This window comes from Passer domesticus, chromosome 8 (genome assembly GCF_036417665.1).
Source record: "Passer domesticus isolate bPasDom1 chromosome 8, bPasDom1.hap1, whole genome shotgun sequence".
Classification (NCBI taxonomy): domain Eukaryota; kingdom Metazoa; phylum Chordata; class Aves; order Passeriformes; family Passeridae; genus Passer; species Passer domesticus.
The window spans coordinates 58,558,066-58,575,870 of NC_087481.1; the positions used below are offsets into that span (position 1 = coordinate 58,558,066).

General features: G+C 35.9%; 1 protein-coding gene across 22 annotated transcripts in view; it reads right to left on the minus strand.

Annotated features, from left to right (window-relative positions):
• CFAP46 (cilia and flagella associated protein 46) overlaps positions 1 to 17,805 on the minus strand; it is a 75,309-nt gene that overhangs the window by 54,391 nt on the left and 3,113 nt on the right. For 6 of the 22 annotated variants that reach the window (XM_064431672.1, XM_064431671.1, XM_064431660.1 and 3 more), the window contains exons 1-12: positions 16,014 to 16,248; positions 15,564 to 15,688; positions 14,528 to 14,659; positions 11,638 to 11,702; positions 10,950 to 11,114; positions 9,523 to 9,646; positions 8,058 to 8,152; positions 7,166 to 7,273; positions 6,043 to 6,142; positions 4,245 to 4,343; positions 2,726 to 2,916; positions 576 to 801 (exon numbers count right to left, since the gene is read on the minus strand). In XM_064431672.1, the coding sequence (XP_064287742.1) occupies positions 576 to 801; positions 2,726 to 2,916; positions 4,245 to 4,343; positions 6,043 to 6,142; positions 7,166 to 7,273; positions 8,058 to 8,152; positions 9,523 to 9,646; positions 10,950 to 11,114; positions 11,638 to 11,702; positions 14,528 to 14,659; positions 15,564 to 15,688; positions 16,014 to 16,062 (1,479 nt within the window). In that variant the 5' untranslated portion in view covers positions 16,063 to 16,248. Of the gene's footprint in view, positions 1 to 575; positions 802 to 2,725; positions 2,917 to 4,244; positions 4,344 to 4,767; positions 5,550 to 6,042; positions 6,143 to 7,165; positions 7,274 to 8,057; positions 8,153 to 9,522; positions 9,647 to 10,949; positions 11,115 to 11,637; positions 11,703 to 14,527; positions 14,665 to 15,563; positions 15,689 to 16,013; positions 16,249 to 17,805 lie in introns of those variants that run through there. The other 16 variants (XM_064431666.1, XM_064431663.1, XM_064431665.1 and 13 more) reach the window with 8 other exon arrangements.

The window sequence follows — 17,805 nt, forward strand, 5'->3', positions numbered from 1 at the left end:
ACATATAAACTGAGTAAGCTTGTATGGAAAAGCATTTAAACCAGGAAAACAATCAGTTGCCAGTATGATTTTTGTTCAGGTGCTAAGGCAGCACAACAGAATTAGATGCAGTAACTCTTGACAGTGCCCATATTGTCACTACGGAGTATATTATTTAGTGGCAGCCACATGATATTGATTTATCTCATAGCCAGCTAGGATATTTAGCAATTTGGACACTGTGCTTCCCATTAAATAAAAGTGTTTAATGCATTGAAATCCTAATTATTGACAACAGCGATTTTTTTTTTTTTTTTTTTTTTTTTTTTTTTTTTTTTTTTTCTGATATTTCTGCTAGTTAGCAACTCCCTACCTTTCCCAAGAAATAAGCTTTGAAAGAATTGGGAAAAAAGTTCTTTATTATGATCTTCAGACTGTGAAGCAGCACAACCACTTCAAGGCAAAAAAGCAAAGAGAGTTTGCTGAAAAAAAACTGATGCTGGCTCTACTAACATGCAGTTCTACTAAACAGCTGTCTCTCCTCTGCTGGAATTTAATAAGCAAGCCCATTCCAGCTACAGATTCTCCATACTTACCTGTTCAATCAGCATTACCGCCTGATCCTCTCGATGCTCAGGTGGCTTGTACAGCATAGCACTCAAACGAAGGCGGTTAAAACTCAGTCTCAGATGTTCTTGATACTGCCCACTGTTCAGGTGCATAGCTTTTTGCAAATGTTCCAGAGCAGCCTCTAGTCTATCCCCATCTTCTTCAATATGAGCTATTTCCATATGAACTTGACAACGCAACAAAATCAACATGCTAAGGATTACAAATTTAAGTGTAAACTGTTAAAATAAGGCACACTAAAATTCCTAGACCTAAAACTCACCCAAAAGTGAAACTCAATAATTAAAAGTGACTGTAGTATTGAAATTTTTATTCTCTTTTTAACGGACTTGTTGCTTTCATTTTCACTATCATGCCTTTTTAACTGAAATTAATAAGAAAATTTAACTGCATAATACTTTCACTGACCCTGCAGGAGAAAGCAACACATCTTGTCAACTAACTGGTCTTTACATATGTATAGAACTCTTTTCCAGTACTGCTTAGGTGTGCAAATCAGGTGAAGAGGTTTTCAAAAATACTTAACTGACAGAGAAACTATAATGTGCTGAATAAGGACTTTTGACAAAAGTTCACTCTCTGCTCCTAACATTTTAGTAGGTGCTAATACTTCTGAAACTCTAGCCCTGGTCATATTTTCTCAGCTCTTTTTACGATGTGGCTCACCTCAGGCATACACATTCACTCTAAGTACGGTCTCTACCCAGGTGTTGTTGACAGTACTCTATGAAGCCAGCATATCTTCACCAAAACTGCACGCTCTCCAGTCTCAGGTACACCCAGCTCCCTATCCATCACCTGCCCCAGGAAGCTACTCATGACAGCTCAGAGCTCTACATACTACTACTGATTATTTTCAGGAAGAATAACAAAAAATCAGATAAATTAAAGCACTGTTATGAAAAAGAGAGAGAAAGGTTTTCAAGCCTATCAAATATCATGCCATAGAAATAATGTATGTCCACATCAGAGCCAGCCTGACTGAGCAAGTACCACCCTTTTCCTGTGGACCAAAGTAGCCATAATTAATGCTGCAATCAAACCAAAAATTAAGACAGGTAAATTAATAGACACAAATTACTTCATTCAGTCTCTAGAAACAGTACCATATCAGAATTGAGGCTGAGACTGCCAGATTAAGAATATACACGTGACAAACCCTCAAACCCTAATCTCTCCAAAATCTCCCTGCAGTATTTCAGTAAAAAATTGCCATTACTAACATTTCAACGTTGCCTATGCTGATTTTGAATTCTCTATATGGAAACAGAATAACAGTACAGTAATACAATATAGTGTTTTCATGCATGAGTATATCCACTCTTTACGCAACTGAAAAAAGAATTTAAAATACCAAAACTAGATTCCTCACCTTCCTCTGCAATACATGCAGCAGAAACCACCTACTGTCCTGCTCAAATGGCAGATTGTGTCAATTGTGACTTGCTCTACTGAAAAGGATCTGATCTCTGCTCCTAACACGCAGACAATGCTTAAGTCCAAACTTAACAACATAACAAATAGTAATGTTTACTTCTCAATTCAAGTTAACAAAAAATGTGAAAATATTTAGGTCCTTAAGGTTAAGTACAGCATAATAGCAAATAGAAGAATATACCTCAAAAAAAAAAAGTTTTCTTAATACAGGAAGTTTTTTAATTAAAAAGGAGTATCACCAAAGATACAAAAATAGTATCTTGCAAGAAGAGTCTTTTTTTTTGACATGTAATATAGAAGCCATTATGTTTTTTCAGAAGCAATTTTTTGAATTTTATTTTTGTAACCAACAAAAGTGATGTTAATACAAGAATCTAGACCACAGTCCAACACATATACTGCAGCTTTGGAATTTTCTCACATAATTTTGATTAATTAGAGTATTTTAAAATTCCTAAAATATTTTAATATTTGTTACAGGTCATTAAACAGTATAAGATTGTGCCTGAAAGGAACCTATATTTAAATAATTAACAGGGAAATGTATGCAACATGCAGACATACATTTATTACAAGCTAGTGGAAAGTTTTCAAAGACACTAATACCAAAGAACTTGAGCTTTTAAATGAGTTTGATGCTTTGAGACCTTCCAAAAAACTACACAGCATTGAAAATTACCTGTCAATCTCTTCAAGGACATCAGCAACTGAGATCAATGTCTTTCGCACATGTTGATGCAAATTGTGTTGTAGCAGCGGTAAGCACAGATTCCACTGGGTTGCACAAACAACCTGAATCACACCAGGATCTCCCAACTGAACTGCACGTTTTAACGTTAATTCGAGATTTTTGATCAATTTCAGCTGAGCCTACATACATGAAGAATTAATTAGCACTACTGCATTAATAAATGGAATTTCTTACTTGTTACTCCAAATTTTAATCTTAGGACTGTTTTCAGTAGAAAGCAGTCCCTCAGTCAGAAAACTTTGGAAACTTTTCTTAATAATTCCTTTTTCTTTTTTTTTCAAACCGGCATCAGTAACTAAGGAGTATTTCTTTTAGGTGCTCCAGGCTGCTATCACATATTTTTGACAGAAGTCTGTCAGCTACTCCCCATTCTTGTGATAAACAATAATAGATAAACGTGAATACTTGTGAATTCAGAAGGTTTAGCCATTTTGGGTTTTTTTTCATATTCAGCTACAGATGCAGTACAAAAGAGGAAAAAAAAGTATTATGAATGGAATTTGCCACACTGTCAATTAAACTTGGTTCTTATAAAATCCAGAAGCCATTGTTATCTATAGTAACAGATCTGTCATTTATTATGTTATTTTTAGAGGCTATGAAAGTAAAAAGAAAAAAAATCAGGAAAAAATCAAACAAAATCCCTCTCCATCTGCATACACTGTAGACTTAAAGTTTAGAAATACCTAAATATCTTTTTACATTTTAGTAGTAGTAGTGCTTCACATTGTGAAGAATTCATAAGAATTAACAAGAGGGTTTTTTCCAAAAGATGAGTGGAATTTCTGAACTCCAAAATGGTAACAGCCCTAGATAGGAGTAAGTCTTTGCACTACCAATTTCCATTAAATATATTCCTACTTCCCACTGCAGAAAATTAAGATGACTCTAACAACTGGTCTAAACTGCTCATTATAGGTATCTCTCTGATACCATTGATAACATTGATATTTAGGTTTCTGACTTTTATGGTCTGAATTACTGAGCCAACCAACCACAGAAATTCAAGAAAATCCTTCCTAGTGTGACAATTTATCAGGAACAATCCACATTTCTCTGATGTAAGAATTTGTATGAGATTGACCATAACATGCAATCACAGTTGAGAAGGACTCAATGATCCCTAGTGGTCCTTTCCAACCCAAGATATTCCATGAGAAGAGGTCCTATAAAGGCAAAATATGAAAACATGCCTCAATGCTACCATCTTTGCTCTTGGAAAGCAATATATTATGAACCTTTATGGTCAGACAGAAGACTTAAGGGGGCAACACACAACTGTGGTTTATTTTTCTCTGTTTCCTTATTGGAAGTCCAATTTAAAAGAGTATGAAGGTTAAAAAAATTCCTTATCAGTATAATGTAATTAAGACACAGATTCAAATGCAATATTCCACATTTAACAAATTAAAACTTTACTTTTTTCTCTCAAAGTTAAAGAATGTACCTCAACAATTCCTTTGGTATAAGTCACAATTTCAGTGCCATCTTTCTTCATTTCATATTCATATTCCAGACACTCTATCTCAATAAGTTTCCCTTCCTCCTACAAAGTATTAATATACAAAATGCTAATTTCAATAATTAAAAAGAAATACCATAAAGGTTAAACTCATGCAATTACAGTAACACAGCACTGTACTTTCCTACTGAAAATTCCACTATGCTAGCCAGTTAACTGCAATGGTACAAAGGGAATAGAATTTGTTGTTTGAACTGCAGTCACTTGTTACTCACTGGAGGATGCAAAATAACATTTAAGCTGTTCATTGCCAGAATTTGCAGTAAGAAAAACCGTGTACACCTGATTCCTCCTATATAGTAATTTTATTTCACTTCTAATAGAATCATAGAATCACACAATGGTTTGGGTTGGAAGAGGCCTTAAACCCCACCCAGTTCTAACACCCTGCTATGGGCAGGGACACCTTCCACTATCCCAATATGCCCCAAACCCTGTCCAGCCTGACCTTGAACACTTCCAGGGATGGAGCAGGCACAGCATTTCCGGGCAACCTGTGCCAGGGCCTCACCACTATCACAAGCAATAATATTTTCACAATATCTGATTTAAATCTGCCCTTTTCCATTTACTCATTAACATTATTAAAAAGGTACATGCTTGGAATTAACAGGTGCGAGTCAAGACAGAAAGGATTCAGCTTGATGGGCAGTGAAACTTTTAAGTGAAAAATTAGGTTAGAGTTTTAACAGCTTAGGAAAGAGCTGACTATTAAATCATATAAATTACATGTATGGATCATAGAAACACCTAAGTATGCTGTATTTGGATTAAATTGGTGTAGAAAGGAAATTTAGACAGCCTCTATATTCATAATTTATTATGATTATGAAAATAGATTATTATAATTATTTGACTATTATCAAATCACTCAGTATAACCTTTGGTAACTGAACATCCCCATGACCGGAAAAGAGATCGTGAAAAATGTAGTGACATATACAGACCGAGATGGAATACATGATTGAGAAATTTGCCAGTACTTGGCAAAAGACAAGGAACTGAAATTTTGACATAGATTTCCATTACTCTATTATAACAAGAAATCACTGTCAAGTGATGCTGGGCAATCAGAAGATGGTCACTTAAAAACACATTAACTCCAAAGGAGAATGTTGAAATAGAAACCAAGTTTCTCTATTGCCGCCACACACAGATATTTCCCACTACTGTCTACACAAAGACTTAGACTAAATCCTTGTGAATTTTTGATCTAGGGGATTTAAGCACATCTTCCAGCGGGATGCTATGGATTTGTATATGATTTTAGACTTTCAGGAAATGTTCAGAATAATGGGCTTGAATCAGACACCTGGAATTAAAAAAAATAATTCTGTGAGGATAAGTTAAATTTTATGAGTAACTCTATGTGGGATCATTATAATAGAAATTGGAATTTAACTTCTAATCAAAATCTTACACAGGTAACATTTTAAAAACATAACAAATATTTACAGTTAATATTTATTTGACAAAATAAACTGCACTGCTAATCACCCTAGTCCACCCGCAGCCTACTTTCTGACCTTGCATCTACTTCTCTTGTTAAGGAATAGATCAAGTATCACAATAATTATTTATATCAATGAATATATAAACAATATACAGATGGACAGAACACTGCAAAACCACTAGTACTCTTTTTAAAATGTAAACATAAAAGGGGTGTGGGAGCGTGGGGGTGTGTGTAAAAAAGTTCCAAACCTACATAATTAAAACTTACAGTAATCGGAGTGCTCTTCAAATCAAGTATACAATGAGCTGCAAGCTCAGTGCAGTTTACTTTCAGAGAAAAATGAGCTAATTCCAGAATCAAAGGAATCCTTCAAAAATACAAAAAAAAAAAAAAATTTCAGAGATTTTGATATTGCTCTTCCACGGAATTTAAAAAACACACTTTGAAAGTAACTGTGCAATGTGTCTGAAAAACTTAAAGTCATATGAATATTAGAGGAATTATTATTATAAAGGTAAATATTATTTTAACTATCATTATTATAATTATACTAATAATACTCACAGTTAACAAGGAAAAAATAAAGAGTTCAAAGTTGACTACATGAAAAATACAAAAGTTAATCTGTTTATGGAAAATAATTAGCATACTCCTATGCAGTCTGCACAAACAGTCCCTGAAGAAGACAAGAAATACAGAATGAAATGCATGAAGCACAGACATGGTGAAGTAAGAAACTTCAGATTGCAGAAAATTTTGGAAATACAATTCAATGAATTGGCACACAAAGCAGTTAAATCATCAGTCTGCTACCCATAAACTAAGAACACAGACATAGAGATGGAGACTATGTTCTAACTGTTTGGATGTCTGTAAGTAACCAGATGAGCATAGTGTACTGTCTGGAACAGGAGAAGTAATGACGTACCTGAATATTGTCAAAGAGTGTTTACTTTAACAAGTAAAAATGTAGTATTCCTTCCATATGTAGCAGCTGTAACTACTGGAATAGTGGTCAGTTTAGTCTTTCAAACTTATGCTGAAGAGTTGGGAAGGGTCCCAGGAAAAGTAAAAATTAACTACAGTCCGAAAAGTACAATTCAATTTTAAGACCTTCTAAAAATCTCTTTTTATCAACAAGAAATTATTATGGAAAGATTTAATCATGTTATACAAACAGCTGTATGGAAAAAGATATTTAATCTTGGGTTCTGTCATAAAGCTTAATAGGATTTTGTCCTTTTTTAAGATGACCTGTGTGTTAACACAACACAAACAACTAAGTAAGAGTTCAATCTCTGCAAGGTCATCAGGAATTTTGACAGACTTCAGTGGAAGCAGGATCAGCTTCATCATCAATTTCCAGAGGACTATGACAAATAAAACTTACTTCACATTGAGAACAGATGCTGGAGGTCCATCATATTGTTTCAAAAGCACATATAAAGAATTCAGTTTTGCGGTGGCATCACTTGGAAATACATTTGTGTCCCACTGCCTGCAACATATGAGTTGGGTCATAATTTTTCGTGAGAAATGTTATTGCATAAAAAATTTGAAATAACTCTCCTAACTTCAGAATGGATGGCTCTTATTCCAAGGTATCAGTAGGCTATCTGGATATTGAAATATCAAGAAAAAAAATCAACAAAATCTAATTTCAGCATGTGAATTAATATTTCAGACACTAAATTTTATTCCAGAAGAAAAAAAAAAAAGGTGTGCAAGACTCCTTTCCCTTAATGTCAGTATAAATTAATCCACTGCTACTAAGGAAAGAATCAATGTTTTTAAAATGGGGAAATCTTGAGACACTGAAAAAATTACATGAGATTTTGCTATGAAGTCAAGTTTTCAAATTTTTCTTATACCTTTAAAATTAAAGAATTTTAAAAGCATTATGCTCCCTGATTTGTACATTGTATTTTAGGCGAGTTCCCCACTTCCCCACTTCATCTTTACTTTCTTGTACACAGCATGGGGATGGAACTGCAGTTCATTTGATATTAAAATGTCTTTCAGAGTCCTAAATTCCTTCTCCTGGCAATATCTGTACAACACACTAATCCCTACATTCCCAAAGAACTAGCTCACTTTTTTTGATAAGGCTGTTTAGACAGACCTGACTGTTACTATCCAAACTGTCATTATGGTTTTCCTTTTGAGGAATTAAACTCTGCAGCTGACTTTTTTCTACAAGCATATGGGATCCCTGAACATGATCCTACCTCTGTAATATGCAGCACCAAAGTGAAAGTGAGAGAATACATTTTCATACTTACCGCTTTAACATCTGCATTTTATAAATAACTGAAAGACAGATGGAATTTTGTATTTCCTTTTCTACCTGGGAAACATCCATTAGTTTGTGATACACCTATAAAATAACAATTTAATTATTATTTGATTAAATTAGCAAAGAACCAACACTCAACAGGGCTAAAATAAAGCAGGTATGTTGACTGTTTTCCTGGACTTTAAAGGCAATGTGGCCACTATAATAATCTATGTTGTTCTGAATAGATAATACAAAGATCACCCAGTAGAGCTATACTGACCTTCCAAGAGTCAGGATCAGAACTATTAGCAGAAATATAAATGTAGAACTACCTTCTGAGTTAAAATCCTAATTAATGCATTTTTAACATCTTGTGATATAACTCATTCTGAAATCATCTCATCCAGCTGAGACAATTAAATTTTATCTGCACCTATAGATTATAGGCAGGGGAAAAATATTATTAAGACATCACAATAAACTGCAGTTACTTCAATTTAGCTGTAGAGTTATGCATTAATAATGTGCAGATCATTTCTTTTGACTTTCACTGACTGCCCACACCTATCAAAACTGATTACTTAAGCTGTACTGGAACACTAAGTTTTGCAGGACTCCAGTATGCTGCTACTAAAGCACTCAATAGCTTGGACCATACTTCTGTAGCCCAAGCACAGTTTTACAACTATTTCATTCTTCTCTTTAAGGACATTGTCAAACGACTCTGCTCAACAATTCTTATCAAAATACAAAAGGAATTTCAAGCTTGCCCCAGGATGATTGCTTCATTATTATCACACCTCTGGAGTGCTGCATATTGGTGCTCTTAATTCAAATGTTAGAGAAATTTGTAATATAAACATACACTTTTGGAATGCAGTGATTGGGGGGTAGACAGAAAAAGACAACAGACAGTGTAGTAGAATGAAAGAAAATATGCCTGCACACAACTTCAGAGTTTTATTTGCATCTTTCTGCTTTTGCTACATTTGTCTTCACCCTCTTATTTCCTAAATTAAGGGCATGCAAGAGATGTGAACTATTGTCATATCCTCCAATTTTCAGAATTATTTAATGGGTTCAAACTGAATCACTGAAGTATTTATGAGCATGAGAAATACTAAACAGATAATAAATATGCCCTCAGTGCCATAAGTCAGGTTAAATTGCTCTTACTACACCCTCTCTTTCAATAGTAATTAATCCCAAACAGAATTTTTAGGGTTAGCTACAGTTATTCCCATTATATTATGATGTGTCAAAAGAACAAGGAGCAGTAGGGAGCTCTTTAGTTTACAGTATCAAAAATATACAAGTCAAGAAAATCTTAGCATATCTACTGAATTGTTTGGTAGATCACAAAAATTTAAACAAAGAAAACATCTTATATAACAATTATAACTATGATCTTATGAAATGTAGAGAGAGCTCCTGTCTTAATGGGAATTTAAAATATTTTTCATCATTACCATTAAAGAAAATATTTGAGAGTATTTATCTGGAACATTTTTCTTAATAAAGACTGCTGCAGTAGACGAAAACTCCTTTGCTTCTTTCAGTTTTGATGCATCAAGGAAGCACTCAAGTAAATTTCTGCAGATCAAATAAATGTTTGTATTAAATATTTATTAACACTTTACAAAATAATCCTTAGTTATATTTTTTAACACTCTTTGTATTCAAGTACCACTTCTACATGCAATACAAGCAATTAGTGCTATAAAGCATTGACTCAACACAGAAGACACCCTCTAATTTCTACATTTTTGCTTCTTCCAGATATATACACATATTTAGTGCAGATCAGAAAAAGAATCTTGGAAAATTTGGAGGTTTTTTGTGAAAACTTTTCTCAACAAGATACCTGGAATTAAAAAGATTAATTATTTAAAAGTGTATGAGAAAAACATTTCTGTGAGACATATTCTAAGATTCTCCCTTAACTACTGGAAAGGCTAGTATGTCAAAGCCATTTAGCACAAGAAAACTCTTCACACTGGGAACAGCAATCTATCTACTGGATTTTCTATACTTGATCTGATTTGACTGAAAAAGAGCCTGTGACTCCACAACATAAATTAACAACAACAATAATAATAATTTTAAAAAATATTAATAAATGTGACTTTAAAAAAAGACAACCATTATTTTTATAAAACAAACACACTGTGTGCATTTGTTTGTTTTCATCAATACCCAAGAAGAGTTTGATACCAGGAAACTGCATGCATGGTATTACAGACAGTCCTTAGCACACCCCCCGGAATGTTTTGTTACTTCCCTCCAGTTTCAGTTTATAAAGAAAATGCTACATAGCAACAAAACACAGTCAAAGACCACAGAAACAGAAAAGTTCACAAAGAGAAAGGGAAAAAACTATGGTAAGAGTACAAGAGGAACTGGAATGAGTCTGTTGAATAGGGGATCAAAATATCTCTGCCAAAAGGTTGTGGGACCTTGAAAAATTACATAGACACTCCTCCTTTTGCACATAAAAAATGGGGTTTTTTTCAGTACAGTTATCTCAAGGTTTATGCTCCAGCTTTGCTCAGGAAATTCGAGAATGGTAATACATTGATATTTATACATCATTTATTTCCAATTGCTATCAATGACTCAAACACTACATCCAAAATTACTGTGAACTTCAGATCCAATCTAGGGCACTGCTGTCTCTGTCACTAAATATAGTATTAGCAATAGAAGCAAATATAGAAATTAAGCACCTTTTTATGTTCAGTACATTTCTGTCTCTTTAAAAAGTAATAAATTAAGCTTTTCCCAATAAATACATCTACAACATTACCAGTGAAATATACCTTATTAAAGGCTACGTCAGGTAGCAGTCCCAAAAGGACTACAGAATGCCCATATGAAAAAATACAATTAAACTTACATCATGAGTTCTGCTCGCCATTCGTTGTCTTGCTCTTCAATTTGGTTTAATGCTGTAACAATCTGTGAAAGGCTGGGAATAAGGAAATAACGGAATCCAGGCCTAAGAAATGGCCTCACAAGTTGCAAATAAAGAACTGAGGCATTATATACCAAAAAAAAATACCTGAAAAAACAAGAATGAAAAAAATTTAGTAGTTCATGAACTTGAATAAACATAAAATTACAGCATGAGTACTGTAAGACACTTCTAAGACATTAAAAAGTGCAAGTTTGACTTTTCATTGGAAGCAATCCTGACTAAGAACTGAGAAGACAAGTACAGCACAAGAAGAATAGGGTAACTCTTGTAGCTATACTCAATAATTAACCACTTAAAAATAAGCTAACATGTTGCTTTCATTCTATAGATCATAACTAGAAAAGGCTAAGAAATGCTGAGATATCTAACATCTTTAAACAGGATTTTTCATCCTATAACGTAAGACTGCAGTATCCTTATGTTGTTACAGAACCCACAACAGTAACAACAGTTACAAAATGGAAGGAGAAATCTAAAGGAAAACCTCAAACAACACAACTCCATGCTACCTAATGAAAATAAAGACAAACAACTGAAAAGACAGATCAGCAGCACTTCCTGGGATTTAGAGTTAATCCTGTCAGTTAATCTTGTCAGTAGGGCCTACCTTCTTTCATGGGTTGCAAAATCTATTGCCTTCATAAAAAAGAGCACAAACTTTTCAAACTCTTCCTAGAACAGAACAAAGAAAAGCTAGTGCGCTTTGAATATAGATTTTATAAATTAGTAGATTCTTTTCCTATTTCAATATGAACATATTTCATAAATTTTATTTTCAGACCAATCTCAACTAAAATATACCACCAAAACAAGTTGTTGCTATAGAAAAAGCAAAAAAACCTGGTTGGTAGCCTATTTATTTGTTTTCCTGATTTTAAATTTTATGACTGTGTTTTCAACTTACTTCATTTCTGCCAAATATTAATTATCAGGACTTAAATGTTCCAAAACTAGAAAACTGCATACTTTTTAAGATTTCAGCAAAGAAAGTTCAGAAATATCCAAGAGCAAATCCAGCAGGGAAAAAAGTTATATTAGTTTGTCCCATTAAAAATCTCGAGGAATTATTTTCTTCAAAAAGGCTCCAACAGGAATTTGTCAACAGACAATTGTGACAGGCATGCCCTTTTTATCATTGAAGGAGCTGGGAACCAGCTCTTCAGAGGAGGGACTAGGCATCCTGGTGGATGCCAAGGCAAAGAACACCAGCCAGCAGCGTACCCTTGCTGCAAAGGTGGCTGACAGTGTCCAAGGATGCCTTAGGAGAAGCGCAGCCAGCAGGGTGAGGGATGTGATCTTTCCCTTCTACTCAGCATTGGTGAGGAACACTGTTCCCAGTTCTGGGCTCCTCAGTAGGAGAGAGACGTGGTTGCTGTGGGGAGTCCAAGACAGAGCTGCAAAGGTCAAGAAAGAACTGAAGTATCTCTCCTGTGGGGAAAGACAGAGAGCTGAGACTTTTGAGCCCGAGTAAGGCCACTTAGGGAAGATCTCATCAGTATGTACAAATTCCTGAAGGCAGGGTGTAAAGAAGATGGGTGAGATAGTATTATAATGGGATTTTTGAAAGTGTAAGAGAAAGATGCAGTGCAAATAGGAAGGCCAAAGGGGAGCTGGATGAGCAGGAATGGGATGACACCAGAGGGGGTCTCTACAGTATGCTAGAAAAGAGAAACTAAAATCTCCAAGAGAACTGGGACTGACTTACTGGGCTCTGGGGTGCCACAAGAAGGGTACTGAGTAATTAATAGGAACTGCCTAGATAAAGAGAAAAACAGAGATGAAATATGTACTAGAGAAGTTGCACTTGGCCTTTAAGAAATAAGCATCTTAATTAAGAAGGATTCCTTAGGATGGAAATCAAAATAAGGACAAATTTGTCCTTTTTAAATGAATGGTAATTACCTAGTCACACAGCATGAGATGTTGTGCCACTCATACTTTCATAAATTATCTAGGAACACAGCAGTGAAAAAACTTTAAAACTGACACTAAGTGTGTCTTAAAAGACCATTACAACAAATGACACAATGAACCAAGCCAGGACTGTACAATCTGGGACCATTTTTAACTCCGAAGTGGTTAGCAAGAGCCAAGAAGAAAACAACAAATATTGACTGAGATTCACAAAACATAACAGAATAGTTTGTTAATTTAGAAACAAAACTGGACATTGGTTTCAAACATGCATGAAGTTTTAAAGTGACCACTGACCAGTTATTCTGCACATGTGCTCATAGAAGAAAGACAATACAGAAAATGTAACAGGGAAAAGATTCTAGCTTGAAAGTTAATTCAAACACATTATTCAAAGAAACTACAAAAACTTTTCTCAGTTATATTTGTGAACACAAATAGCACAAACTACAAAGATGGTAAAGGCCTAGTGGGAAGCCATGTAAAGACTGGCTAAGGTCCCTTGGTTTGTTCAGCCTGGTGGAGTCTGAGAGGAGACCTCATTTCACTCTGCAGATTCCTCCTCAGACGCAGTGGAGGGGCAGCACCAACCTCTGCTCTCTGTGACCAGTGACAGGATCCAAGGGAACCACTGGAGCTGTGTTGGGGAAAGTTTAGGCTGGACATTAGGTAAAGATTCTTCTCCCAGAGGATGGTTGGGCACTGAACAGGCTCCCCAGAGCAGTCATGGCCCCAAGGCTAACAGAGCTCAAGGAGCATTTGAACAATTCTTTCTCAGGCACAGTGTGGGATTTTTGGGGTAGTCCTGTGCAGAGCCAGGAGTTGGACTTTGATGATCCTTGTGGGTCCCCCCCCAACTCAGAATATTCTATGATTCTAAACATCTGTTAAAGCTATTTTGGGGGGCTAGACATCATTTACAGATGATCAAAGCTGACTGATCACAGTACAAGGACAAGTAAAATACTGAAGACAGAAAACATATCCCACTCCATTTTAAAAGCAGCAGGAGACAAAAACTACTTTTCATATATAGGAAATTGTAACACCTCAAAGCAATACACAGAAGCAGAAGTATCCTGCTGAGATGCTACCACCTCTCATCATTATAAAAAGCCACATCCAAGTACTACATGGACACGTTCCTGATGAGTGCTGGAAGTACACTGCCACAGAAATGAACTGTACAACCTCTCGGAGGGCCTCTTCAGTCCTCCACTTCCCATAAGCCTATGAAATGCTTCCCAAATAAAACTGATGATTATTTTAACAGTTACAACTAATTTGGTCTGAATGTATCATATTTAAGTTAAAAGGTAAGAGGGTGACTTAAAACAATCAACCACCTGAAAAAGTTTACAAGCATTCTTTTTTTTGTCTTCTCCAAAATATTTGAAATATTAGTCTCATTCAGATAGTAAGTTTTGTTTACTCACAAATTACTTGTTAATATATTTCCTTGGATTTTTTGCACAGTCCTGATTATCCTTTTATTTTAAATGACTAAGAGTAACACATAAAAACCTAGGAGTAAATACCTGTAAAACCAAGCTTAATATAGAGCAATCTTCATGATTTCTTACCAAATCATCTGTAGAGCACGGAGCATGCAACTGGCCCTGGCACAAATATGCTCTGCCAAGAAACTGGTTCACAGGAAATCTTCCTCTAAAATACATCTGTAGACAATCACTGCTAATTTCCAGATATCCCAGCTAAAACCCCAAAAAAAAACCCCATTTAAATGTTTAAAAAATTGCAACAAATAATTAAGAATTGTTAGCTTTTTTAAATGCATACTTAATCAAGGGTAATATCTAACTCCATAGCAGTATGTAAGCAATATTCCATAGAGATGCATAGCAGTTCTGGTATAAGCCTATTACCATTTATTAAAGGCATAGTTTTGTCATTCTAAAAAAACTTCTCATTCAGTCATAGAATTGCTTATAGTATCCAAAAAAGTTTCCTTTTTAAACACAATTGCTAACATAAAGACAATATTCTTAACAGAATACTGTGTTTGTTTTTTTTAAGGAGGCAGGATTTGTCAGTGCTCCATCTCAGACAGATTTTGACTAGATTGCAGCCTGGGGGAAAAAAAAATAAAGTTTTACTAAAAACTCTGTCTGTTTAAAACCCAATCACTTATGATCATAAATTGAATATTAAAAAATACTTCAAAATGAAAAATCTTGACCATATTTTATAGAAGTAATTTCAATTTGCAACAGCCTTTCATCATCAGAACGGACCAGGGTTATGATTATTTTTATTAGGGTTCTTTTGCCTGGTACAGATGTTCACAAATATACTTTCTTCAGGCATATCCAAATTGCTTAATGCTTAGTTTTCCATAACAAGAAAAAACAGGCATGGCAAACATTTTTGTATATATTACAGCACACCTTGCTAATTTGGGTATAATTAAAAAATTCACAAACCAGAAAGTTTTAATGGAAAATGCATATTTAAACAATTGCTCTCCAAAACCAGAACGGTGTAATACTTTCCTCAGGTACTTCTGAGATTTTTAAAATAGTAACTGTAACAGCTGTAAATACAGTGCATCATATACATGTTTTTATTTAATACAGATAAAAGACCTAAATTACAAACCTGAAGTGCTTGTTCAGCGCATAAAACATATAAATCGGTGCTGATGTTATCTGTTGAATCAAGCCCAGATTGTCCTTCACTGGCTGATCTGATTAACTCATAAGCATTCTTCAAAGCCTGAACATCTGAAATTTAAAAAGGAGTAAAGAAGTTTTTGTTTCCAGGTGTACTGACATGATTGCATTCATATGAGCTACACGATATCCACTCTCTCTGCAGAAATAAATTAAGAATGTTTAAGGGAAACAATGTCACACACACGTTGTTCGAATTTAGGCACAGTTCTAAGATGAAGCATTAACAATTATCTTACTATTTAAAGTCACCAACGTTAGCACACTAGGAAGAGAATTTATAAAAAAGATGAGGATCAAGCTGTTTTCCTATTTGAAGTCGGATTTTAATTTCACTTCTTTTTAAGTGAAATTTAAAGGCCAGCCGCCCGCTCACCTCCTGCGCTCTCTGCGGCGAGCAGCCGCTCCCTCACCGCCAGCTCCATCCCGCGGCTGGACGAGGCTTCCCCTCGAGCGGCGTGGGGCACCTCTAAGCCGCGAGCGCGAGGCTTTCCCGAAGGTCTCGAACGCTTGCCCGGGCAGCCCAGGGATGCGGCTGCCGGAGGTGCCTGCCAGAAATCCGCAGGCTGCCCCTCGGCCCCTCGCGGTTGCCACAACACACACGCGTCTCCCGGCAGCGCTCCCACAACACACGCGGATCTACCCTGCGTCCCTCCCGCTCTCGCCCCTCGGCCTCGCTCGAGGGGCCGGGCGAGCCGGCACGGAGCCGCCCCCGCGGCCCCGGCTGCGCTGGCGGGCGGGGAGCTGCCAGGAGACCGCCGCGGCTACGGGCAGCGCGGGGCGGGCACGGCTCGCGGGCTGACACGGGCAACGGCCGAGGCCTTCCTGCGGACGAGCGTAGTGCTAAGAAATGCTGTCACCAGTCATTTTTGTCCCCGTGTTGAGAGCTCCTAACGTGAAACTTTTGGAAATAAAGCATACCCCACCTAAAGCAGAACAAAACACCCAAGAACGCTGGGATCACGAAAAGAAAGGAAAAAATAAAAATAAAAATAAAAACGAAAAGAAAGGAAAAGAAAAGAAAAAAGAAAAGAGAAGAGAAGAGAAGAGAAGAGAAGAGAAGAGAAGAGAAGAGAAGAGAAGAGAAGAGAAGAGAAGAGAAGAGAAAAGAAGAGAAAAGAAAAGAAAAGAAAAGAAAAGAAAAGAAAAGAAAAGAAAAGAGAAAAGAGCTGCCTAACTACACTGACATCAACACATATCAAATTAAGTGTTTAGAGCCTCACCACTGCCCCTCACCTACTGAGTCATACCTGATTCTGTGAGGGAAATCATTGTGGTCATGAAGACAATTTAAAGGCTTTTGTACATAAATTCAATTTTAAACCTAAACCCTTTGCACTTCAAACTAGACTGCAACTCTGTACCAGTAGGCTGTTCCAGTACAAGGGTCTGTAAAGAATTCAGAAGTAGACTCAATCCCTACCTGTACTACATAACCCCACCCTGGCCACGGTACCCATTTAAATCAAGTAACTGTCTTGCTTCTATGAATATCAATGAACAGAAATAAAACTAATCTGAAATTAGGTGGGTAAGGAAAAAAACAAACTATAGCAAACCTGTGTTGATTTCTGAAGCAGAAAGCAATATATTGGTCTTGTTAGATGATAATATCATGTTAGATAATAATAACAATGGCTTACTGTGGCTTACTGTGGTATACACATATACGATGTCTGCACCCAAATTTTGTAACTCTTACTTGGCTACAGCCCAGACACTTCTGGATGTCTTTTGGCAGAATCACAAACTCAGGTAAGACTAGAGTCTTCTGATATACAAATGAGTATGTGAAAGCTTAACTGACTTCTGTAATGTAGATAATAGCCAAAATGGCACCATCATAATATAAACATCTAAACATTTTTCTATTACTTACTCATCCTCATGGAATACCTGGGTGTTATGATCCAGTTTGAATGCAGAAGAGCAAAGAAAACTAAGTCTCTCTGCATAAAATAGAAAGAACTTTGAAGGTTCAAAATATATCCAAAAAATGTGACTAAAACCAGACGAGGTCAAATGTTGTTGCCAAAAATTGATATATTTTATTTAATAGTAAAAAAGGCAAACAGAAAGAAAGAGAAAATAAAGAAACAGAAAAAGAAGCGTGCACAGGGGTTGGGGGAACCGGGGGAGATTGACAAGGGTTAGGTGGAAGCATACTA